This window comes from Sturnus vulgaris, chromosome 13 (genome assembly GCF_052056855.1).
Source record: "Sturnus vulgaris isolate bStuVul1 chromosome 13, bStuVul1.hap1, whole genome shotgun sequence".
Taxonomy (NCBI): Eukaryota; Metazoa; Chordata; class Aves; order Passeriformes; family Sturnidae; genus Sturnus; species Sturnus vulgaris.
In genome coordinates this window covers 13035504-13059193 of record NC_142255.1, presented here as the reverse complement: position 1 = coordinate 13059193, position 23690 = coordinate 13035504, and the positions used below count along the sequence as shown (strand labels likewise).

At 55.2% G+C, this 23690-nt stretch overlaps 1 protein-coding gene, 2 long non-coding RNA genes and 1 other non-coding gene across 4 annotated transcripts in view; all 4 read left to right on the top strand.

Moving 5' to 3' along the window:
• The first annotated feature begins 737 nt into the window (after window positions 1-737).
• Window positions 738-810, top strand: TRNAR-UCG (transfer RNA arginine (anticodon UCG)). Its single transcript has one exon. It is a non-coding gene; the product is annotated as a tRNA-Arg (tRNA).
• Window positions 811-1932: 1122 nt separating this feature from the next.
• LOC148222256 (uncharacterized) lies at window positions 1933-4941 on the top strand. Its single transcript, XR_015806541.1, has 2 exons — window positions 1933-3984; window positions 4783-4941. It is a non-coding gene; the product is annotated as an uncharacterized LOC148222256 (long non-coding RNA).
• A 969-nt stretch (window positions 4942-5910) lies between these two features.
• On the top strand, window positions 5911-9305 carry LOC148222255 (uncharacterized). The gene is given in 4 exon segments (XM_088172811.1): window positions 5911-6009; window positions 6315-6455; window positions 6457-6653; window positions 8588-9305. Coding segments are annotated over 4 exon segments (1155 nt in total).
• Window positions 9306-10984: 1679 nt separating this feature from the next.
• LOC148222254 (uncharacterized) overlaps window positions 10985-23690 on the top strand; it is a 35692-nt gene continuing 22986 nt past the window's right edge. The window contains exons 1-3 of the long non-coding RNA XR_015806540.1: window positions 10985-11132; window positions 11327-11579; window positions 21184-21253. This is a non-coding gene — a long non-coding RNA (uncharacterized LOC148222254). The remainder of the gene's footprint in view (window positions 11133-11326; window positions 11580-21183; window positions 21254-23690) is intronic.

Genomic DNA, 23690 nt, shown 5'->3' with positions numbered 1-23690 from the left:
GGGTGTGCCCCGGCACGGGCGGCTGGAGCTGCGGAGGGAGAGAAGGCGAGGGATGAGCTCAGCACTGACCACCACCCCCGCCATGTACGCACTGTCCTGTACAGCCACATACTCCTCTGTACAGCTGTGCCCCCATATAGCCGTGCCCCCCATACAGCTGTGTCCCCAGGCGTTTTCTCTCATATAGCAGTATCCCCATACAGATGTTTTTCCCATAAAGCCGTGCCCCCATACAGATATTTTCCACCATACAGCCGTGCTCCCCAGCCATGCCCCCCATATAGATGTTTGCTCAGATATTTTCTCCCATATAGATGTTTCCTCCATAAAGCCGTGCCCGCATACAGACGTTCGCCCATGTAGATGCTTCCCCCATACAGATGTTTTCCCCCCATAAAGCCGTGCCCCCATACAAATGTTCGCCTATACAGGTATTTTCCCCCATACAGATGTTTTCCCCATAAAGCCGGGCCCCCTACAGATGTTTCCCCATACAGGTATTTCCCCCCATACAGATGTTTTCCCCATACAGATGTTTCCCCCCAAATTTCCCCTGGCTCCCACCTGGTCCCCGCAAGCGCCACCGGGGCCTGGACCGGCGGGCAGATCCAAACCGAGGCGCGCGGGGGAGCTTCCGGCCGCGGTGACGTCCCGTCCCGTCCCGCCCCCCTTCCCCCGCATGGTACGGCCCTCCGGGATTCCCTCAGTAAGGCAGGCGGGGAGGCGGGAATGGAGGTGGCCGCGTGGCCTAATGGATAAGGCGTCTGACTTCGGATCAGAAGATTGCAGGTTCGAGTCCTGCCGCGGTCGCGCTTAGAGTGCGGTGTTGGCGCTCTTCCATTTTGCTGCTACAGCCCATGCCCCGCTTTCGGGACTTCTGTGGCCCTGGTACCGGGCTCACCGCACTCGCGGTGCGCCTTTTGCTCGTGAGTTTAAGCGGCCCGAGGAAGGAGGCGGGGCGCGGGAAGCGGCTGCGTGCGAGCGGGCTGGGACGCTCAGGGTGGCGGGGCCAGTAAGCACCGCGCTAGTCCTTGTCACCCTGAAAGCTCCAAGCCTCACGGAGAGGTTGGGGATGGAGCAGTGGATGGAGAGCCGAACAGAAGCACAGGGTGTAGGGTGCAGGCAAGAGGGTGTAGGATACAAGGTATGGATGCAGGGTGCAGGGAATGGGATGGAGGGTGCAGGGAGTGTGTGTTGGGTGCAGAGAAAAGGCCATTGGTGCAAGGAGTAGGATGTCGGGTGCTGGGAATGGGTGTTGGGTGCAAGGAATGGGATGCAGGTTGCAGGCAGGGAAAAGGCCATGGATGGAGGGATGGAAGGCAGGGCATATAGAGCTCACAGGAGTGGGATGTAGGGTGCAGGACGAAATGTAGGGTGCGAAGAATGGACTGTAGGGTGCAGGGTATGGATATGGGGTGCAGGGAAAAGGCCACAGGTGCAGGGAATGGGATGTAGGGTGCAGGGGAGGGGATGCAGAGTGCTAGGAATTAGGATGCTAGGATGTAAAGTGGTAAGGTATAGATGTAGGGTACAAGGAGTGGGATGCAGGGTGCAGCGGATGGGATACCAGCTCCAGAGCAGATGGACGCAGGGTGCAGAGGATTCAGGGTGCAAGCAATGGGGTGTAGGTTGACAAGGAAGAGAAACAGGAGGTGCCAAGGTGCGGACAGGTGGGTGCAGGCTCTCTGGACGCTGCAGGAGCTGTTCTGACCAGGACGGTGGCACCGTGCTATGCCGGGCCGGGCCGGGCCGGGCCGAGCCGAGCCGAGCCGAGCCGAGCCGAGCCGAGCCGAGCCGAGCCGCCAGGTGGCGCTGCGGCCCCGCCGCTGTGGGCCGGGCCGGGCCGGGCCGGGCCCGCGGGGCCGTCGGGGCTCGGACACCGCTCGGGTCCCGTCCCATTCCTTGCTTCCCGTGCCGCACCGGGCAGGGGCAGCGGGCATCGTGACTCCCCTTCACCCCTCTCGGCCCCTGCGAGAACTCCAAACCCCGAGTGCACCTCCTCTCCAATACCCCAGCTCCTCATCACCCTCCCCTTGGGGGTGCAGGATCGGGGGGATGGAGGGTGAGGAACCGCTGCCCTCCGCTCCCCCAAAAGGCAGAGCCAACACGGGAGTGGTGTGGGATGAGAGGAACGCGCGCACACACACACCGGGCGCGGTGCAGGGTTTTGCGGCTTGGAATGCGTTTCACAGCCTCTCGGTGCCCCCCAAAGTCCCTGCTGCACTCCAGCTTGAGATTCGATGTGGGGATTGTGCCCCACACAGTTTCACCCAGCAGCGGGAGGCACCCGCTTTGCCTGATCCTGCCAGGAGCCACAGGGGTTGCCTGTCCTCGGCCACCTCCATACCGGGGACTTAAGGTTTCCCGGTCTTTCTGCGGGAACTTGGCGGGGCGCGGGGTGCGGAGCCGGCGGGGAGAGATGCTCCAAGACTGCAGGTGCTTTGGCCGGGATGAAAGAGCCACGAGCTGCCCGGGAGTGAAGGGTTTAGGAACCCCCGGCTCCGGGGTGGCTCTAGGAAAGGACCCCGGTGCACTTTTCTCCCCTCCGATGCATTGTGTTAACGCCGATTTCTAATATTTGGCGTCTTTTATCTCCTTATTTTTATCGTGTTCGCAAAAAATTAAATTCTAAAAAATCCAAACCCGCCCCATCAAAAAAATTCCTCCTATCTCCAAAGCCAAAAGAGAAAAGATAAATTCTCCTCTAAATGTTTCTCGCGGCAGCGCTCTGGGGAGGCTTCATGACAACGAGCTCTGCTGCCTTGTCCGCAGGCAGGACCGGGCCGGGGCTGCCTGTGCTTCACCCGAGTGTGGGCAGGAAGGTTCGGCAAGGCATGGCACCACTATAAAAAGAAAAAAATCTCCGCTGTGAACAACCCGAAATAACCTCAAAAATCCGCCCTTTCAGCAGAGCTGGATGCAATGCATAAATCGGAATACGGTGTATAGAGTCTTTTTTTTTTTTCTTCCCCTATTCCCTAGGTTTTTATTTTTATGTCTGTCTGTCAGAAAAGCATCCCCATCCAGGTTCGCCCCGTCGGGGTCCGGTACCGGAGGTGGGAGCTGCGACTTCTCGCCAGCTTCTTGGAGACCCCGCTCCCTGCCGGGAACTCAGTGCTGTCTGTCGGATAATGGGGCGGTGGGACTTTGTTTAACCCTATTGCCCCTGGGGCCAGGGGTCAAGGGCTTCCTCTTCCCCCGGGACACGGCGGAGACGCCGCTGGTCACAACAGGAGGACCGCGGAGAAGGGGGGGAAGTGATGGCCGCAGTGCACCCCTGTCCCCGCCGCGGCCCTCCCCGGGCGGTCGGCGTGGAATCCCGTAAAGCTCCTTCTCTCCCCGGCATCGAGAGGCTGAGAAGGGCTCCAGATGGGTGTTTTGGGGGAGCAGGGGGTGGCCAAACATTACCACGGGGCAGAGGGTGGTGATGCAGAGAGGCGGCCCCTGCCTTCCAGCATTCCCCGATTCTGCTTTCCCCTCCCAGCTGGAGCAGGACGTTTTTAATGGGGTGCAGGTTTTAACGGGGTTTCACCCCCTCCCTCCACAGGTAGAGATGTCTCAGCTGCCCCCCCGGAGCCAAGAAACGGGAGAAACGGGCAATTTTTATAGGTGACGTACGGGCTTACGTGGGAATCCGTGCCCAGCACTGTTCTTTCAGCTTTTTTTTCTCCTGAAATAACCCTTCCGTGAAGCTCGTACCCCCCTATTCCAGCTCGCAACCCCTTTTTCAGGCTGGGGAGGAGTCGGGAGAGAGAGAAGGAAAAGAGAAAAGAAAAGCACTCCAACATTCCGCTCTTTCCCTGCTCGGGAAGCCAGCCCCGGAGCTCCCAAAGTGAACGCTGAAGAGGGCGACGGGAGACAGGCGGGAGCCGGCTCCGAGGTGGAGGGGTCGGGGGTGGGATGAGAGTAGAGGAGGACCCTCCTTTTCGGGATTAAGGGAGAACCAGCGGAGGAGGGACGCTGGCGGCACCGCGGGCATCCGAGGTAAGTCTCTCTCCTGCCCGCAGTGGTGGTGCCTGAGCCGGGGCGCTGCTGCGGGGGACGCTTTGAGGGTTCAAAGGAGCCCGATCCCGGGGGCGCCCATTCCCGGGGCAACCACCGCACTCTGCGGGGCCGGGGCTGCTTTGGCGGCTGCAGCTCCTGTGGAATCGGTGCCGGTTATCCCGGCCTGGGGGCTGCCGGCTGCCCCTGCCCCGCTCCTTGCTGCTCTGTCGGCGCTGGGTCGGGGTCCCCCCGGGCCGAGCAGCCCACGGATCCCGCTCCCAGCCCCCGGTGCTCCTCCCGTGCGTGTCTCAATTCTCTCAGGCTTGACTTGGCAATAAGCTCTCTCAATAGGGTGACAATAGAGCCCCGGTGGGACCCGAACAAAGAATTTGAAAGTAGTTAAATTGCAGGACACGTCCATCGCCTGGGTGCTTGAATTAAAAAAAAAAAAAAAAAAAAAAAAAAAGAAAAAGAAAAAGAAAAAAAAAGAAAAAAAGAAAAAAAAAGAAAGAAAAAAATCAGAGCAAAGAAAAAGGAGAGAGACTTTTCTTTGGGCTGGTGAGAAAATGCTCAGGGTAAAAGTTGGTTTGGCGTCTTCATTTCAGCGACAATGGAGCAGAGCTAATTCAATAGGAAACGCGGGGATTTTTTAATGAAAAGACCGCCGGGGTTACACCGAAGTTAAGCTCTTGTGAATTAATTATTAGGGCAAATAAACTGGGAGGGGGGGAGCGCTCGGGAGGGAGTGTTGCAATTTCTTAATATTCTCCTTTTCGTGTTTAACGACAATGCCATTAGGTTTTCGACTCTGGGTGAGCAAAAGGATTTCTTACACTCCCCGGGAAGAGGAGAAGACGCGGGTTTTTTGTTTGTTTGGTTGGTTGTTTTTTTTTTTTTTTTTAATTTTTAATGGTGTTAATTGCTTTTAAAATAAAATACTACGGAATTTGGCAACGAGCTCCGATTTCTACTGGCGGTGGCATTTGGGGTTGTATTTCCTTTCGTGGCAACTCGCAGATGCAAAAAAGGAAAATAACGGGGGAATTTAAAAACACAAATGTAAAGGCGAGGCGGCGTGTTCGGCTGTTGCAGATCTCTCGGGCTCGATCGGTTTATTTTTTCCTACATAGAAAACCTGTCTGGGGATCCCTGTATATTCATCGGGGTGGCAAGAGACTCCTCAGAGCCGCTCTGGGGCATCGGTGGAGTGAATCGGAGATAAAAATTAGGAGCCAGGTTAAACGCAGGAAGGAAGAGGAGAGGTCGGAAGCAAAGTAAAGGTGTGCCAGGAGGGATTGGGGTGTGTGAGGTTGTGGGTTTTTGGGGAGGGCTTTTTGAGCCTTACAGCAGAGGCTACAGGCGGTGCGGTATGTGTGTGGTTCTGTAAAGACGATAAGAAAGATAGAGACGGAGGGGAGAGGAGGGGACACGCCGGCGGTACCGGCGTGCCCGCGCCCCGGTTCCAGCTCGCTGTGGCCACCGGGCGCTGCGCTGCGGCTGTCGAGGCGAACCGGGCTCCGGGCTAGCTCTGCCCGTCGGGGAAAGCACGGCACGGCCCAGCCCAGCCCGGTACGGCTCCAGGAGGGACCCCCTTTCCAGGGCCGGGGACTCGGCCCGGGGGCAGCCTGTGCCCCGGCTGTGCCCGACGGCCGCAGGCGAGGCGAGGCGTGCCGTGCCGTGCCGTGCCGTGCCGTGCCGTGCCGTGCCGTGCCGTGCCGTGCCGGGCCGGGCCGGGCCGGGCCGGGCCGGGCCGGGCCGGGCCGGGCCGGGCCGGGCCGGGTAGTCGCGGGTACTTTCAGCATTTGGACAGCGGTGCGGGGCCGGGAAGGCGGCCGGGGGGCAGTGGGAGCTGCCCGGGCCAGGCGAGGGTTAGGGGCGGCCGCAGCCCTTTCCCTGTCCGCCTTCACGGCGTCCGTTCCTCAAGGGATGGGGGGCAGCGCCAAGAGGGGACTCGAGTGGCAGGGTGTGGCGGGGAGCTGGTCCCGCTCTCTCCCCGGAGAAGCGCTTCCCGGGTCCGGGAAAAGAGTGGGGTGCCCGGTGGGGCGGCCAGGTGAGCGACGGCGACTCCGGGGGAGAGGGAGGCAGAGGGGCTCACCGGGGGGGAAGAGGGGTACACGGCCCCCCTCCCCCGCGCAGCCCCGTCCTCGGGGGGTAATTAAGGGGTGAGGCGGAGGGGCTGCGCTTTCTGCTCGGCGGAGCCTGCCAGCCACCAGCCCCCGCCGCCACCGCCGCCTTCCTCCCGTCCTCCTCCTCTCCCCCTCCCTCCCACCGCCTCCTCCCCTCCCCCTCTCCCTCCTCCTCCTCCTCTCCGCCATGGTTGGAGTGAATAGGCGGCTGCTGGGCTGACGTCAGTGCGGGCAGAGCCTGCCGGCGGCGGCAGCTCCCGGCCAGCGACCAGAGCCGGCACCGGCAGCAGCCGGGAAGACGCACGGAGCCGGGGCAGAGCCGCCTCCGCCGCCCCCGCCGGTCCGCGCCCGGGGCTGGGGGCTGCGGGGGCCGCTACTCGGCCGGGGGCAGCCTTGCCCGCCCCTCCGCCCGCCCCGGGGAGGGGAATGGCCCCTCCGCCCGCTTCTCCCGGGGACCACCGTCCTGCCCTCCGCACGGCAGCAGAGTGAGTGTCGCGGCCGGGCATCGCCGCCTCGGCGGGGCGGCCCCGGGGAGGCGGGAGGGTGCGGGGGGACAGTGTCCTCCAGGGGGGACACACCGGCTGCCGGAGGGGGAGGAGGGAGGTAGGGAGAGAGCGAGGGAGGATACGAAGTTGGGCCGGTCCCCGCCGGGAAGTTGGGCGCCTCCAGGTGCCGGCCCCACGCGGGACCGGGACCGCCCCGCGCCGCTCCCCGGCCCCGGCTCACCCTCCGCGGGGCACGAGTGGAAAACACAGGGAACCTTTGCCTGCCGGGGACGCTTTTGCTCCGGCAGCTTCCCCCTGGGTGCCCGGGACGCCGCATCTCGGGAGAGGGGCCCGGGGCGGGCTGAGTCCCGACGGGACGGCGGGGAGCGGGGCCGAGCGCTGCCGGGGGCTGCCGAGGTTCCCCCAAACCTCCGCTCTCGCCGGTCGGAGAAGCGGCACCGGCCAAAACGCCCGGATGAGGCCGAGCCTCCCGGGACACCCAGGCTTTAGGCCGCGGGAGAAATCCCGGGCTCCCGAGGAAGTTCTTCCTCCCGGTGCAGCGGGTGCTGCTGCTGGGCCTGTTTTTGGGGATGAGGGGGACACCACGGCGTCCCGCTCCCCTGCTCGGATTTACCCCTGAGGACCAGCAACGGGGGCTACCGCTGCTCGTGCCCTGATGTGCCACCGACTTCTGGTGCTGGAGGATTTATTTAATTTTTCATCTACTGCATGCATTTTCTTGGCTAAAAAAAAAAAAAAAAAAAAAAAAACCAACAAAAAAAAAAAAAAACAAGAAAGAAAGAAAAAAAGCATTTTATTTTATTTCATCCTTGATTATTATAATTTTGTTTTTATTTCTGTTTTTATCCTCTTTTTTTTTCTTTCTTTTTTTCTCCCCTTTCATTCTTCCTTTTTGCTCCCTGCCTTCCCGCAAATGCTTTTTTCATCGGGGCTTGTTGTTTGGTTTTTGTGTTTTGTTTTGTTTTGTTTTCCCTGTATCACCCTGGAAGTGAAACGCATTTTAGGCCTCAGCCTTAAGGAAACCCGAATCATAGCAGTGCAGGTGGCCTGAGAGTCTGCACCTGGCTGGATCCCTTCGATGTGCCTCCACCCCCGGCCCCCGGACGGACAGCACCTCGCCCTGCCAAGCGAGGAAGGTCCGGGCCGGTCCCCACCTGGGTCCCGGCCCCGACGGCCAGAGAGAAAAGAGGAGCCGGGGGTGAGACGCAGTCGCTTTGCCGTTTCGGCGCCGGGGCTTGCTCAGAGACGGCTTTTAATTACTAAACAAAGCGACGCGTTTCCTTCACGCCCGTCGGGAGCTGCCGCTTCTTTGCCAAGCCCCGATGGTGGGGGAAAAAGCAAAAAAAAAAAAAAAAAAAAAAAAAAAGAAAATAAAAAAATCAACCAAAAAAACCCCCGAACCCAAAAAAACAATTAGGAGAAGATGCAGCTCGAGGCTGCGAGGCGTAGGGGGTTACTCCAGGTTGGCTAAAAATAACTTCTCCTAATTAAAGAAAAGTGACGTCAGACGTGCAGGACGTAGAAGAGGGGAAGGCAGCGGACTCGTTTCTGGGCGATCACGTTAAATAATTCAGGGCCGGCCTGGTGACCGGGCTCTTCCGAGGTGCCCGCCTTGCCTGGCGTCGGGGTCACCCAAGGAGGGAGCGGCAGCGGGGCCGTCCTGCCCGCGGGTGGGGCGGAAGGTCGGCGGGCCGGGGCCGGTGCAGCACCATGGCCAGAGCCACGCCGGCACCGCCGTCCCTCCCCGTCCCGTCCCGTCGGGCTGCCCGCCGCCCTGGGTGATTTTCTCTCGTGCAGATGAAGGAGAGTCCCGCGGCCCCCGTGGGCCGCCCAGGGGAGGAGGAAGCCAGCTGGCTCCGGGCGATGCCACCGGAGCTCCGGAGCCAAGGCAGCCCCGCCGATCCCTCCCCAGGCTTCTCGCTCGTGCTTTGCGCTGTGCCAAGGAGCCATTTTGTACGCATCCTGCTAAAATTGCACCAAAAAGAAAGCCCAAACAACCCCTACCCCCTCAAAACCCTCCCAAAAAATAGCCAAAATTAAAAAAAAAATCCACAATACCCAAAGCCTAAAAACAAACAAAAATACACCGAGTGCAAGGTATTCTCTCCCACATACTGGGGCTCTGCCTAATACGGAGAGGGTCAAGGCGAGAGCTCCGAGCAGAGCAAGACATTGCCGAAAAGGAGCAGGGAAGAAAAATATTATCATATATATTTCTGCCAAGAAAATCACCTCCTTTGACCGGCACAGAGAGGAGATCCCGTCTCCAGCCCCGAGAAGCCCGGCGATGTGCGGTGCTTTACCCGCAGCATCCTCGCCTGAGAGACACGGCGGCCCGGGTCTCTGCAGGGCGGGCGGGAGACCTCGCACGGAGGCATCTGGGCAGAGCTGCGGCTTAGCGAGGCTGGCTCTGCCCGTCTGGGCCCCCTCGCCTCTGCCACAGGGACAACGGGGCTGGAGAGGGGCCGTACAGCCGCCGAAATGGCCCCGGGAGTGGGGAAAGCTGTCGGCGGCGCCCCAAGCTTCTCCCTGCCACCGGGGCCCCGCCGTGAGTAACGGGGCCTCCCCCGTGGGGGTAAAGCGAGGCCGGTCCCTGGGCCGGGCGAGCCCCCCGTGCCCGCTCGGTGCCACCGTCCGAGGCAGCGGGGCGGACGGGAGACCTTCCCCGCCCCAGCCGCCAGCATTCTAGCAGTGACCACCCGAACAGCGAGACCGATAAATTAGGAGAAAAATCCAGGGCCATAAAATTAAGGAGATCCCATTCATGGCAATTTTCCCCCCCCTCGGTCTCTAGGATAGATTAAAATAAATGCCTGCCAAGTCCCCTCCCGAGCGGCTCTGGGCCGCGGGTAAGGTACTGAAGGACTGGGGACGGAGAAAATATTTCTCCCCACCTTCTCCAACCCCGTCGGGGCGGCCAGAGCACCCCCGGGCCGGTTTCTCGTTAGGCAGAAGGCGGGAGGGAGCCGGCAGTTCCCGGGAGCCGAGCAGGGGTGGCCGGGCTCGCCTGGGCGCCGGGAGCAGCGCCGGCTCGCAAAGGGCTGGCAGTCCTCGTCCTTTAGCTTTTAGCCTGATTGAGCTCGTAGATTTTATTTATTTAATTTCAAAAATTTTTTTCAGGGGATGGCGGGGAGGGGGAGGGAGAAGAGAAGGAGAAATAAATAATCCGAGCGGAGCTCGCCGGGAGCCAGAGGCAGCGGGACCGGCAGGCAGCGCTCTGCCGCGGCTGCTCCCGCCGAGATCGCTTCGTTTCGCGGATCCCTCGTTTTGTAGCAGGTCACATTTTACCCTCGTCTGGGATTTAAAGAAAGGCGATGCTCAGAAGCGGCGAGGGATTACTATTTTAATTTTTCTTTATCTTTTTTTTTTTTTTTTAATTTTTTTTTAGTGAGGAGCAGGTCAGTTAAGCACCCCAGATAATCATATTTACCTCCTGGCATTTTAGTCTGATTATTGTTGCTGTTATTATTTTTATGTGCTGGATTCGCCGTTACACGCACATGGCGTTAAGAATCTGTGCAGGAAATAGCAGAACGTGGAGGGGAAATAATTAAAACTGTGGGGAAACGGAAAGCAGAGAGGATTTCTGGGGGATCGCGGGTGCGTCCCCGGGGCACGTCTCGGGACGGGCTGCGGAGAACGGGTCTTTCGGGCCGCCCCCAGGTGCGGAGGCCGGACGGGATGGGCATTGCTGGGGAGGAGAAGGTGTGAGAGAGGTATGCTGCATGGGGTGGGGGTGCATGGCGAGGAGAGGGAAAAATGGGAGAAGGAGTCGGGAATACGGAAAGAAAATGGATGGAAAGGGAAAAGGTGGGGAGAAAAGAAAGGCCAGGGAAAGGGAGAGAGTGAAGGGGAGAGGGGATGGGGAGAGGGAAAAGGAAGAGAGGGGAAAGGGAAAGAGGCGAAAAGGGGAGAGGGGAGTGCCGAGGAGGGAGAAAGGGAAGTTAATTGCAGGTGCGGGGCTGTGCAGGGATGCTGTTCGCCTCTCCCCTAGCCCAGCGGAGATGCCGCGGGGGCACGTCGGGGCGGGAGGAAGCGGGGAGGGGATAGGGGAGGTAAGAGACCCGCGGCGCAGCCCCCGGCACAGGCCGGGCCAGGGCGGGAGGAGGCGGCGGGCGGCGGGGGGCGGCAGAGGGGCCGGTGCCACTCGGTGCCGCCCGGTGCCGGCCGGTGCCGAGCCCAGCCGCGCCGGCCCGCCCCGTCCCATCCCGGCCCGCTGCAAAGCCCATCCCGGCTGGAAAGCGCGGGAAAGGGGGCGCTGATTTAAATGAGGGGTCGGGGATTGGCTGGGCGCGGCGTGACGTCACTTCCCAAAGGGGGCGATTACCATGCGAGGGGAGTAGAAGTTGGGCAGCGGGGCGGGAGCGCGAGTGCCGCTCGCCGGGCCGGGCCGGCGGGCTGGGCACCGAGCGCCTCGCACCGGCCCCCGCAGCCCAGCCCAGCCCTGTGCTGCCCGGCCCGACCCGGCCCGGCCTGGCTCGGCTCGGCTCAGCTCGGCACAGCCCGACCTGTCTCGGTACGGCGCGGTTCGGCTCCGAGCCCCCGCGGCAGCCCGCCGTGCGCCCGTGGCTCTGCTCCGGCTAATCTCCGCTTCGCATTTATCTTTTTTTTTTCTCTCTCTCTTTTTTTTTTTTTTTCTTTTTTTTTTCTTTCTTTTTTTTTTTTTTTCTTTTTAATTTTTTTTTATGTGTGTGTGGTTCCCGGTGGCAGCTCTCCTGGCCGCCCTGCCCCGGCCGTGCCCGCACCTTGGAGCGGACAGACGGACGGACGGACGGATGGCCGGCATCCCCGACGGAGGGATGTTTCTGTCTTTGGTTATCTAGCTGTATGAGTGTTGTGGAGCCATCATAAAGCTAGATAACCGAAAGTAGAAATGACTTCCAGACCTGCTCGCCCAGGGGAAGCGGCCGCACCAGGACCGGCAGTGCAGAGACGGCCGGACTCGCCGCCCTGGGGGTTCCAGGTAAGGGCTGCGGTTCCGCGACCTCCCCGTCGGGCCGCTCCGGGCAGCCCGGGGCACCGCGGCAGCAGGCGGGAGGGACGGGGACAGGGAGGCGAGCCCTGCGCCAATTCTTCCTTTGCCAAATAAATCTGGGCTTTAATTATCAGTTAAATGCACATCGAAATTCACTCCTAGGCTGCGGGGTGTCGCGGCTCTGGGAGGATGGAGAGAGCGAGCACCCTCCCCAAATAAATCTTCCCCTCGTCCCAGCCTACCGGTCAGACCACGAAACCCCCCAGCTTTTGAATATCTTTCCTTCTCTCTCTCTCTCTCTCCTGCTCTATTTTTTCGGCTTTGTATTTGATCCTGGCCTCCCTTTGGAAGGTCAAGTTGGTGAGAATGTGATCACTTTCCTTGCGTGGTGGCTGTTGCTTTTGTCCGTAGCTGCGGGGTAATGCCCAGGGAAGGGGTCCCGCTGCTGGGTGCACCCCTCCAGCGTGCAGCCGCCCGGCCCTGAGGCTTCTTTGGGAGCCGAGCGCTTGGCAAGGCACAAAGCCTCCCTCGTCTCCGCTGCAAGCCCCAGAAGTTGAAACATAATATGTATTACAATGTCTGGCAAATAAAAAAAAAAAAAAAAAAAGGTGGAAAAAGAAAGAAAGAAAAGAAAAGAAAAGCAATTGGCACATCTGCATTCCGTTCCCATGGCGACACAAAGCACCGTGCTCTCCGCCGAGCCTCCCCAGCACGTTTCCCCAGCTGGCGTGGGGCGAGCGCCCCTGGCCGGGACCGGGATCCCCCGGGCCCCCCGGCACCCTGGGGCAGGCTGGGAGTATCGCCACCAGCCCCTCACCCGGCGCTGGCCGCTCGCATCCCGCAGGGATGATCCCCGCGCTGCCGCCAACCCGCACGGGTCGTGACAGCTCCGGGAAGGCTGCAGAGAGAAACCTTCCTGTGGCAGGGTTTGCGAGGGCTGCTAGCTGTCTCTCTGCCCCCCAGGAGATGCTGCGGGAGATGGGGAGGGCTGGGAAAGGCGCTGCCGCGTTCCCGCTACTCGGCGAGGTGGAGCGCCGGTACCCTGCTCCATCCTCTCCTCCGCAGTGGGCATCCCTTGCCGAGGGAGACGGGAGCACCGCAGGGCCGAGCCGCCCGTGCCCGGCGGCGTGCGGGGGCGGCGAGAGGTGGGAGCCCCCCGCACCTCGCAGGCAGGTTTTCCACCTTCCCTTGCACGGGGTAATGGCGTCAGATGCCACGTAGGCCCGCAAAGCTAAATCTGCCTGTGCACCCTTCCAGGGCCAGCAAAGCACCGCCATAACCACAGTAAGGAAAAAGGATCTCAGCCTGAATTTGGCTATACCGGGAGAAAGAAAAGTTCTGAGGAGCTGTTATTATATATTCTAATGAGAAGTCATTGGAGAAATTAAAAAGGGCAGAGAAAGACGAAGACGCCAGCACTAATTCCGCAGGAAGCCTCCCAGGGAAAAGGCTGTGTGAGTGTGAACGCTGAAAAGCATGAAGGCCTGGAATTAGACTATCATTTAGAAAGCGTTACTAATCCGAAGTTACAGCAGTAATTCCATGATTTGCTGGGTCCCACACGCAGCGCCAGAATTAAAGATACGGATTTTCTAGAAATGTAACTCAACTGTGGCACCGAGTCTCGGCAAGATCCGAATGAATCATTCATTCCAAAGGCAGCGAAAGACGTGTCATTAAGAACCAACCTCCTTCTCTCCAGCCCATCTGGAATATGTATACTCGATGCAATCCCAGAAATTGTGGAAGAGATTGGAGGTGGGGAGGAAGGAATGTAGTCCTTTCCCTCCTTTATTATGTTGGCTATTTTTAAGAAATAATTTTCCAATTATTTTCACAATATTGTGAGTGGCACTCAATTCTTCTCCTATTTATTTTTTTCCCCCTTTCGTGTGCTAGCATCGAGTCAGGTGCAAACGGTTTCAGTGGAGATGCTTTAAAACTAGACTGAACAAAGCAGGAGGGAACTGAGCAAGAAGGTTGATGAATGCATTTATTCCGGAGTAATGATTTGATGGGGGATGGAGGAAAGAAACATTCAAATTCCTAATGAATGTAATTCAGGAGGAATCATTCAACCAGCATGTTAGAGAAAATCTGTTTGGTGGGAGTGTTCTGCACTGGCAGAACCCAGGAGGTATTTCTGTTCCTGGCTTTTGTAATTGCAAAAAGGTGAAAATATAAAAAGAGGATCCGAGGAAAAAAAATATACACACATATAATAAATGTCTTTGTGTGTGTATATATAAATACATTTATATATATAATTTTATGAAATAAAATGGAAGTGTGGAAATCCGTGTCTACATGAGAACTCTTACAAAGGATTGATGCAAGCTTTTTCACCTTGCTATTCAATCAGCTGGTCAGAAACCACTCTTGACTTTTACTATTTTTTTTTCTCCACAAAATCACCTCTCCTGAGCTGATTTTTCAGGTATTTTTTCAGGCCATGTACTTGGTACACTTACTCCACAGCAGTTCCCCTGAAGGGGTCTGAGACAGGGACTCAGCGATTTGGCCTTTAATGTCCAGGAGAGAGAAATTGTGGTTGAATTTTTTCTGGTGCTTTAATACTTCATTTTTGCCCCCATTGTTGGCATGAACCTCTGGGTGTCTCGAGGAGGTGTGAAGGCAGCATCCCCTCAATTAACAAGGGACGTGGCAGTGAGTGATGGAGGACAGCGGTGAGAATCCCCAGCTCATGTGTGCGTGGGTGGGGGGTGAGGCAGTGGATGAAGCCCCCCAGCAAATCTGTGCTTGTGGCATACCCGCTGCATCTAGAGAGTCCCTGGCAGCTCCACCGACAGGTCTCTGCTTTCTGTCCTTTTTTTAAGTGTCATATTGGAAGGGAAGTCCCCAAGGGTCTTTCTTTGGGCCAGGAATGGATTTTAACTGGACACAGTTCCCTTTGTGGCTTTGCTTTTTGCCCTGTTAGGGTAGCTGTTGGTTTGGATGGATCTTTGCCCCTGCGTAGGCAAAAACCAGAAGGGAAGGCGTCTTTTTCGGGCGTGCTGAGAGTCCATGTCCTGGCATTCCTGGTTCTTTCTCTTCTCACTGGGACTCTCCTGGTGGAGCAATAGGATGCAGCGTAGGCCAAACGTGGGTGAGGTTCCTGGAGCTGGGTTGTGATGTCTTTGTTCTTCAGGCAGAGCTGGGGATGGGCAGAGGGAGACAGAAACAGAAGAATCGGCATGTGCCATTGGGGGATAAATGGAAAATATAGTGTGCGGGTTTCACCCCAGGGAAATGATGCTCTGGGAGATCGCGTGCTCCAGCTCATGATTTCCCACCTTTTCCTAAAACTTGTCCTCCATGCAGTGGGTTTGGCTTGGTGCATGAGATGAAGGGGGTTTATACCAAATACCTGGGGAAGCCAAACTCACCAGGGCTTGGGGTGAGGTGGAGAGAGGCTGTTCAGGCCCTGCTGTTCGAAGGAGCTCCGCAGGAAGCCAGGCTGTGTGAGCATGCACGCTTGGTTATGGATGAAATCCCATCTAATGGGCATTTTTGTGGAACTGCCTGGCAATGGCGAGTTGCACTCTTGAGGCTGGGCTCAGCCATTTCTTTTGTCTCTCTTGGCTCCCATGCCCTCCATGCACCCTTGATGCAAACGGGCAGTGCCTCCCTTTACCTGCTGCTCTGCCCTGCCTCTGCCCATACTGCTGGAGAAAGGGCAGAACCCGGCACCTTGGAGGGTCCATCCTTGCCTGTGGCTGTGGATGGGTGCTGCTCATCCACCAGGGAGGGATCACGGCTGCCTGCTGGAAGCACTCTGGCGTCTGAGTGGAGGGAAGGTGCTGATTTGGCATCTGCAGGTGCAAGCACTGAGGCGCCTGGCACGTGGCATTACACGCACACCGTTCGTGGTGTGGCTACCGCGTGTCACCCTGACACTGCTGCTGCCACATCGCAGCTCCTCAGTCACCCTGAGTCTCTGGATGTCCTCAGGGGCCACCAGCATAAGATGGACATGTGGCTTCCCCAACACATGGTACAGGGAGTTGTCCTACCCAGGTCGGGGATTTTGGTGTTTCATGCCCACAAGCCTGGTCACCTTGGAAAGGTGCCAGGATCCAAACTGGAAAAACATCATCTCGGGCTTCTCACCATCCCTCTGTCCCTCTGAGTGCACGTTTGTGACCAGAGCTTGCATATGAGGCTGGGCCATCACACTGCTCACAGCTGGGCTCCCGGCATCTGCAGAGAGTCAGGACGAGGTTCTGGCTTTCGTGTTTTCTAATATTTATTTAGGGGCTCAGGTTTGGTTAGGAGCGTTTGCCTTGAAAGCTGAGGAGTGGGGGTAAAAAAAAGAAAATGGGGGGAGCAAAAGAACACAATCTCTGGCAGTTAGCTGTCTCTTGGAAACTCAGCTTGCTGTTCCTATAGAGGCTTTCTCTTTTCCTTCACCCTGGTCTGGCCTTAAGTACCACTTTAAGCGGGCTTTGCTCATTCACATCCAGGCTCCTTAGAGCAATTGAGCCCGCGGGGGTTTGAAAAGAAGGGACAGTCCTTCAATGGCAGGACCTTGGGCCAGGCTAATTGGTTTTGGTTCAAGGGGATACTGGATTTGTGAAAAGCCCAAAGACATCTTTCCCACGCCAAATCCTGGCTCTTCAGAGGGGGAAGTGAGGGGTGCTAGGTGGAAAAGGGAGCTGAAAGAAAGATGGTTTAGTTGAGGAACCTCGTAAGGACCCGGACGCCCAGCAGCCTCGGCAGGGATGGGGCAGTGCCCAGGGTGGCACAGCAGTGCCCTTCCTCCTCGGGCCAGTGGACAGCGGTGGCTGGCTCCTGGGGGCATGCTGGCAGCAGTGGCCTGGGTTCATTAAAACCAGGCTTTTTCAGTGCATGCCAGATTCCCATGGAGATGCCACGAATGCAGGAAGGATGGGACGTGGGTCCAGAAACCAAATTGCGTTTGTGTGCTCACCTGTGCAGCCATGGGGGGAATTTGTTGAGGTCACTTCTATCTCATTTTGATTTAGGAATTTATTTATTTTTAAGCATTGACTCTCTCTGGCACCATTCCAGCAGTCTCACGACCTTTACTCTCCCCAATCCATAAAAATCACTTAATTATTGGGCTGGAAATCAAGGCTTGGAAACAAAGCCAGCTTATGGGACCATCAGTTCTTGATATATTTCCTGAGAGGACATATTTCTGGGCACCTTCAGAGCAGAGCACGCAGCTTGTTGGATATGAGATATCAAGGCATTATTTATTGAGGAAGTCTTCACACTCCCTCATCTGTTATAATTAACTGATGACATTTTTTCTTAGGTTCAAAATATGGTGAAAAAAGTATAATTAGCACGAAGCTGAGGCACTGCATTAAAATGTCTCCTATAGTTAATGTAGGGTAGTCGTGCTATTTATTATAGGAGGAGCTGGCTCTGACCTCTGTGTTGCCTAACACTTTTTATTGTAAAGATTCTTGAACTTTTTTTTCTTTTTGAGAACCTCTGACACTCCTATTGTTTGCTGTGGGCCCTTGAAATTCGTCTGGGGGAAGCTCTTCAAGTCGAGAAATGCCTATTCTTTGTCCCTTAAATTCCTTTCAGGTTTAGCTGAATTATGAATTGTTCAGAATCACGATTTCCCTTCACTTGCCTCTTGAGGGGGGAAAAAATTAAAATTTATTGTTTCCCTGGAATAGTAATAACAGATCAGGAGCAGGGTGAAACTATGGACTCCCACCACTTTATTGCAGAGCTCTGGGCCAGCCAGAGAAGGTGGGAGGGTGTTCACAGCCAGCTCCATCACCCCTTTCCACCTTTAGGTCATATCCTTCCAGCACAGACCCTTCTCCTAGGAGAAAGCTCCTCTGTGTTCTGGTGCCAGGAGGAAAAAGTGAAGGGTATGTGGGTGCACTGGCCTGGGCACTGCCAGCTCCAGCAGTCCCCTTCTCCACCGGCCCCGGGAGAGCAGCCTTCTGCCGCTGCCAGATAACATTAGTCCTGTATTTCATAGTGGCAGAAATCTGTGCCGAGGCTTGGGGCTTGAAATCTCTCTGCCCGCACAGGATGAAGCAGGGATGGGTGCGGGGTGGAGGAAGGGGAATTTGTTACACTTGCCTACAATTGTTTTTCTTTTTGCTTATATAAACAATCTATTATTTATTAGCTATAAATAATGCATTTTTCTGTATGTTTAGAATGCACGTGATTTCTGTATATTAAAAATGTACATGGTTGAAGGCACCAAAGCAAGCGCTGGCAAGTCGGGGGGTACCTGATTTCATTTTGACCATGAGACGTTAATTCAGCCTCTCCCTGCCCATGCCCTTATGAGGCTGACGACACGGTCACAGCCTATTTTTAGCTCACTCCCTCTTTTCCTGTCCAGAGTGGCTGTACAGCGAGGTGGAATTAAGGTTGCATGGACAGCCATAAATTGGACACTTCCTAACTTTGAAGTGCTTGACCATGCAATCTAGGCGAGGGCTCTTCAGGGCAGTATTTCTGCATGTGGCAGTAACTGCATTGGCTGGGTTCATCAGACACAGCGGTAGAGAAGCTGTATAGCAGAAAAGACCTATCAGACTATTGAAAGTGTTCATTTGAATAGGTGGGGGAGTCAACACAGCCTACACTTGATCTGAGCTAAATGGCCAAGAAGATGTCTCCAAGCTGAGAGGGGGAAGCCTTTGTTCCTTCAGTCCCTGCCTTGATGTTTTCTTTACCTTTGGTTTTCCCTCGTTCCCTCCTGAGGAGGTTTGGGCTCCTGCTCCTGAGGAACCTTTGGCTTGTGTAGTGAATTTCTGTGCTGGTGGAAGCGAGGGTGTCCCTAGGAATGTGCACACACACGCACGCTCCCGTCATCGCACCAGCAGACGTGTGCTACCAGCTCGCAGGTACTTGCTGATTGGCGTCCTTGCCTTGCCTTGCACACTCCCTCTTTCCCATGTCACTGTCAGGAGCCATTCCACATGTTGGAGGGAAAGGAGAGGCCTTTGTGTTTTACATAGGAAGGATAATCTCTTTTTTAGCTGCTGGAAGAATTACTCCAAAGGTGATTATATGCAAAGCACATTTACCTTTGCTTGAAATAGCACTTTTTTGTTTTCTTTTTTTTCCTTTGTTTACTGGTGGGTATCTCTGTTCTGGCTCTCAGTAAGATGCTTGGCTGTCTGTTTTTGAGTGGAGTGGACACCTTGAGCAAATCAGTCTGGAAAGTAAGCAGCCCTTTGTTTTAATTTCCCAGGTATAATGCAGTCACAGCCCCTTGCACATACCTTGTGCCGATACCAGAGCACTCTCCCCCAGCTGGCAGTGTATTTGCCCTGGGTTATAATTATTTGACTGAGCAATTTTGTGTTTCCAGAATTCCTGGAACCTGATACCTGCCTGGGGCTGTTTCTGGATCAACACAGATATCCAAGTATCCTGCGTTTGGTTTTCCATTGTTTGGATTTGGCTTGTGTTTCATGAGCATCTCTTTCATAACTTTCCCCGTCTCTCCTGCCTCTCAGTTCAGCAAAGGGCCTGTCTATCTGAATGCAGGCAATAAACATCTGTTCTCACCCTCACTTCTGTTAATGAGATAGAGACAGGTAAGCATCACATATACCAACTTCTCTGCTCTCAGCAACATCAAGGAAACGGTGACAAGTTATTAATGGAAAGTGATGGTCTGGGTGCTAATTAGTGCTTCCTTTTCAACTTTTACCTACATGTCTGCCGAGATGCCCATCCCAGCCTCTCCTCTCTCCCTGCATCCCTTTGTTTCCAGCGTGTTCTGTGTTCACTGCGCGCATCCCATGTCAAAGAGTCTTCTCTATTTTTTCCCTACTGATCACTTTCTACATCCCTTCATTCCATTTTTTTTCCCTTTTCCCTGGCACCCTCACCCTTCTGAGGTTCTTCCAGCCAAAGAATAAGCATAATATTATAGTAGGATCTGAAAGCTTGGAGATGGGATATGTGAAGTTGGTCAGGAATTGCTCATCTTCATCACTGGGTAGTAATATTTGCTTGTGGCACTGGTGCACGGGGTCAAATTACCCTGGGGATGTGAGGTCAGAGATCTATCCCCTCTTCCCACAGGTAATGCTGTAGGGAGCCTCCCAGCAGCTCACAGGTCTTGATCATGGAGCAATTAGTATTTAAAGTAGATCTTCTGGTAATGCCCAGAGACCAAGTAGAACAGGCCTCCATGGTGTGAGCCTGCAGGAGATGACAGGTCCTGCCCCAGAGAGTTTGTGATCTAAACCCTAAATGGTTTTGCTGTCCACCAGCCCCTGGTTTTTTAATGGCTGGTTTTTGAGATCCACCCCAATTTATGCTGCAGCAGCTACATGATTCCTGGCCTCAGCTCGGTGCCCAGTCTCTCCCGTTTTTCTTTCTTCTGGTCCCTGGGCTCTGCCCCTTCCCCAAGGACACTAATCATCCCCTCCTCACCTTTTCTGCACGGGCTGTGGGTTTCTTGCTGCCAGGCTTGTGTCCCAAGGAGCTGCCTAATCTGCCCCTGTCATTCCCAGTCACAGGCTCCGCACACACCATAGCTTTATGGGGAATGCTTGCAGGGCAGTGGGAAGAGGCAGCCATGGTTTGCACATCAGCTAATTAATTTTCATGACTGAACGATGCTGCCTGGTCTCTTGTTTATACTCCTCGCCTCTCCCCTTCTCCCCCTCCTCTCTGACACACACACAAGACGACACATCTCGCAGGAACGTCAGCATCCTTCCACAGCCTTGAGACGCGAGCAGTTATTCTGTTGGCTTGTCAAACGTGGGTTTCCCTGCTTCATGGTACACAGGGGCCCCCTGTTTCACATTTGCTGATTCTTATTAGACCCAGCGCGCCAGGGCCCTGTCTCTCCCTGCAAAGCAACGCGCCGCATCCCATCCATAAATCCAACCCTGGAACAAAGCCTCTTCTACCCTGCCCCATATTTCTACCCAGCCTGCCCGCTTTCCCCTCTCTCCCTCTCTCCCCCTCTCCCGTGCTGAAGGTTTCCTAGTGCCAGGGAGATATGATAATTCTTGTGAAGAGAGCATGAAATGCCTCTGCTCTTTGTGTCTGTTTAATTCAATGAGAATCCCAGCCCCAGATGTCATGAATGGTGGGCTTTGTGCTGGCCCTTCCTAAGCCCTAACCGCCAGCCCAGCTCTCTGTCTTTCTTGTTTCCCACCACTGGATACTGATTAACAAACTAAATTATTTTTCCTCCCTAATGATGTTTTCCCACTTTGCCCACCAGGCTGGAAGAAGCCACGGGGAGGAAAGAGTTTGTGCAAAGGATGAGATAGCCAGGGAGAAAATTAAAGAGACAGTGTTGCTGTCTAGGCTCTGGCAATGCAGGTCCACTCAGCTTTATTTCCTTATTAGAGAATGGGGTCGTGTCTGGCTGTATTTTACGTGGCTGGGTGTATTTCAGCCGAGGGACGGGCTTGTAACATCTGCACAATGTATGCTCTGGAGCATGCCAGAGTCTGTAACTCACTTGCAATTGTGTGTGCAAGTTTGCACGGCCCCAAATTTAAGGTCTCTTTTCCAAACATGAGTGACATGTGATAATTATTTGACATCCGTCCGTGCATATGGGAACCTCTTTCTAATTGAGACAAATTCTCTTTTCCTTAATCAGACATGACTGAGAGTTCGTGGAGTGGGATGCCTTGGGAAGGGCTGGGACGTCTCCACCTGAGCAAGGAGAGGTGAGTCCCTGGAAGTCTTGCTGAAGGATCGAATCTAACTCATGTGTGGGAGACCAGCTCTTTTACCTGATCCCTCCTTCCCACAGCCAAATTCCCAGCCAGGCTTTTGAAATAGGGCCAGTTGTTAGCTGCTGCTAGAGAAGACCAGCAGCGATAATCCAGTGAGCCTGGATGGAGCTGGAGGCAGGTGGCCAAGGCAGGATTGTGCAGAGCCACCTGCTTCTTGGAGCTCGGCAGTGCCTCCTTGCTGGACACCAGCGAAGCTGTGTCCAGCAAACACCCTTCTGGAGTAGTAAAAGAGGATGGGTGTCAACCTTGTGAGTAGAAAAGATGGTAGGGAGGGAGAGAACCTTTTAACAATAATTTGGGGGTCTGAACTGTGCCGTTGGGAATCATTCAGAGGGGATTGGTTTGGCATTTTGATTTAAAAAAAACCCAAACAAAACACCAGAGCCCCTGTGTTGGTGTGGTGTGAACTCCTCTCAGCTGGGACACAGGCAGGGGCAGGTCTGATGGACAGGGCACGATGGAGAGCTGGGTGTGCTTAGGAAGGCTCTAGAGTGGTGCAGTGCTCAGCCCTGTATTTATCAGACAATACAATATATGTTTTTATCTCTCACAATTGAGAGCTTGAGTCAGAGAGGCCCAGAGCTCTGCCTTTCCCTGTGCAGGTCTGAGAGGTTTGTGCAGGCTCAGCTTGTGCAGTGGCTGCCCCTGTCAGAGTCACACAGCAGAGTGCTGCGGTACCCAGCCATGGTTCTCCTTTTCCTCAGCTTCGACTCACAGGGGGAATAAACAGGGAAAAGGGAGTTGTTTGCCTGCACCCACCAAGCCCCTGCAAGCACACCCACTGCATCCAGCAAAGCACTGCCTCACGTATGGCCTTTGCTTCCCACTGCAGTCACATCTGACCCTTATTACTTCTGCAAGTTAGAACAAGGCAGGAAAAATGGCTGTGCAGTGAGTTTCTTCATGCGCCAGGATTTATTAAGAACAATAGGGGAAATCAATCCATCTATGTAGAATACATCACGGGCTGCAATGGGATAAAGCATTTATTCCGCTCTTGAAGGGTAGAGCTATAACTCATGGGAGGCAAAACCCTTAGTGCTCTGGAGTCCCTTCCCTTCATGTGTGCAAAGAAATGCTTTAGCCCATGGCAACCCACCAGCTATTGAATTTGTGTGGAGAATCTGCCGTCCTTCCCCTTTGCCAGCCCCTTTTTGGAAGGCGAGTCACTCATTAAAACACACCTCTGGAAAAATGAAGGGGCTGTCGGTTCGAAGGCATCTCTGCATCTCAGTTTTACTTTAAACAGAAAGGGAATAGAAATGTCTCAGTGATTTAAAAGCAACCCCCTACCAATTTTGAATGGACAGATTGTGCTTTAACCAACGCAGGATTTGCTGCAACTTTCTGCTGATGCCCAAGGACCAGGCGCTGCAATTACAGCAGAGAGGGATGGGTTGGGGTGTTGTGACAAGGCGAGATGCTGTGCAGGGAGATGTGTGTTGTGCAGCTGAACACCTCCAGTGCTGACTAGATAGATGTGTGTGTATATATATAAGTACTCCCTGTGCCCAGCTCTCTACTCGTGGTAGAAGGCATGCGGTGCAAAGACTGGAGCAGTAGTTAGCAGGGGCAAAAGGTGACCAGGATTTGTTATAATCTTTCTGGGTGTGACAGAGTGTGAAGCTGGGGGGGCTGGGAGGGTTGGCATTAATAGTGAAGTGGTATTTTCACTAAGCCTATTTTCACTGGGTCTAATCTATGTTGTAGGAAGAGGATCTCTTCCATAGGGCAGACCCAGCGAGGCTGGTGAGTTGTTTGGAGGGGTCTGGGCTGCCAAGGAGCACGGGCAGTGGGAAGCGAGGCAGTTGAGCAGACACGTCAGACGGCCTTCCTCAGCAGAGATGTCTTGGTAGGTAGCGTGCTGTTGGGCAGATGGGGTTAATTCTTACACCCAAATCAAAAGGCAACCGAGGGGGGAATGTTTTATTAATGAAAGCAGCCCTTTGTGAGTATTCCTCCCGAGGCACGTTCCCTCCACCCGCTGCCTTCCCCCCTGGCTGCTGTCTGGCCCCACATCTTGCTCAGTACCTGCTCAGCTGCCACTCACCCACTGATAGGTTTCATCAAGAAATGTCTCCATATGTGTCTGAGTCCTGGGTATGTGGGATGGGAGGAGGAGGAGAGATGAGTCCCTCACCATACTGGAGATAGGAGTTTGCCACAGGCAGGCAGAGCTCGGGCTGTCACAGGTTGCACGTCAGCCCATTGATTGCTGCAATGGTGCTGCAGGAGTCACCTCTTGCTGGCACTGAAGAGCAAGAGAAACAGAGTGCAAGGTAAAATGCAGGTTGAAAGTGGGTACTTCAGTGGGTAGGGGATGAAGGGAACAGCTGGAGATTGGATTAGCAAGGTTGGAAGTGCCTTG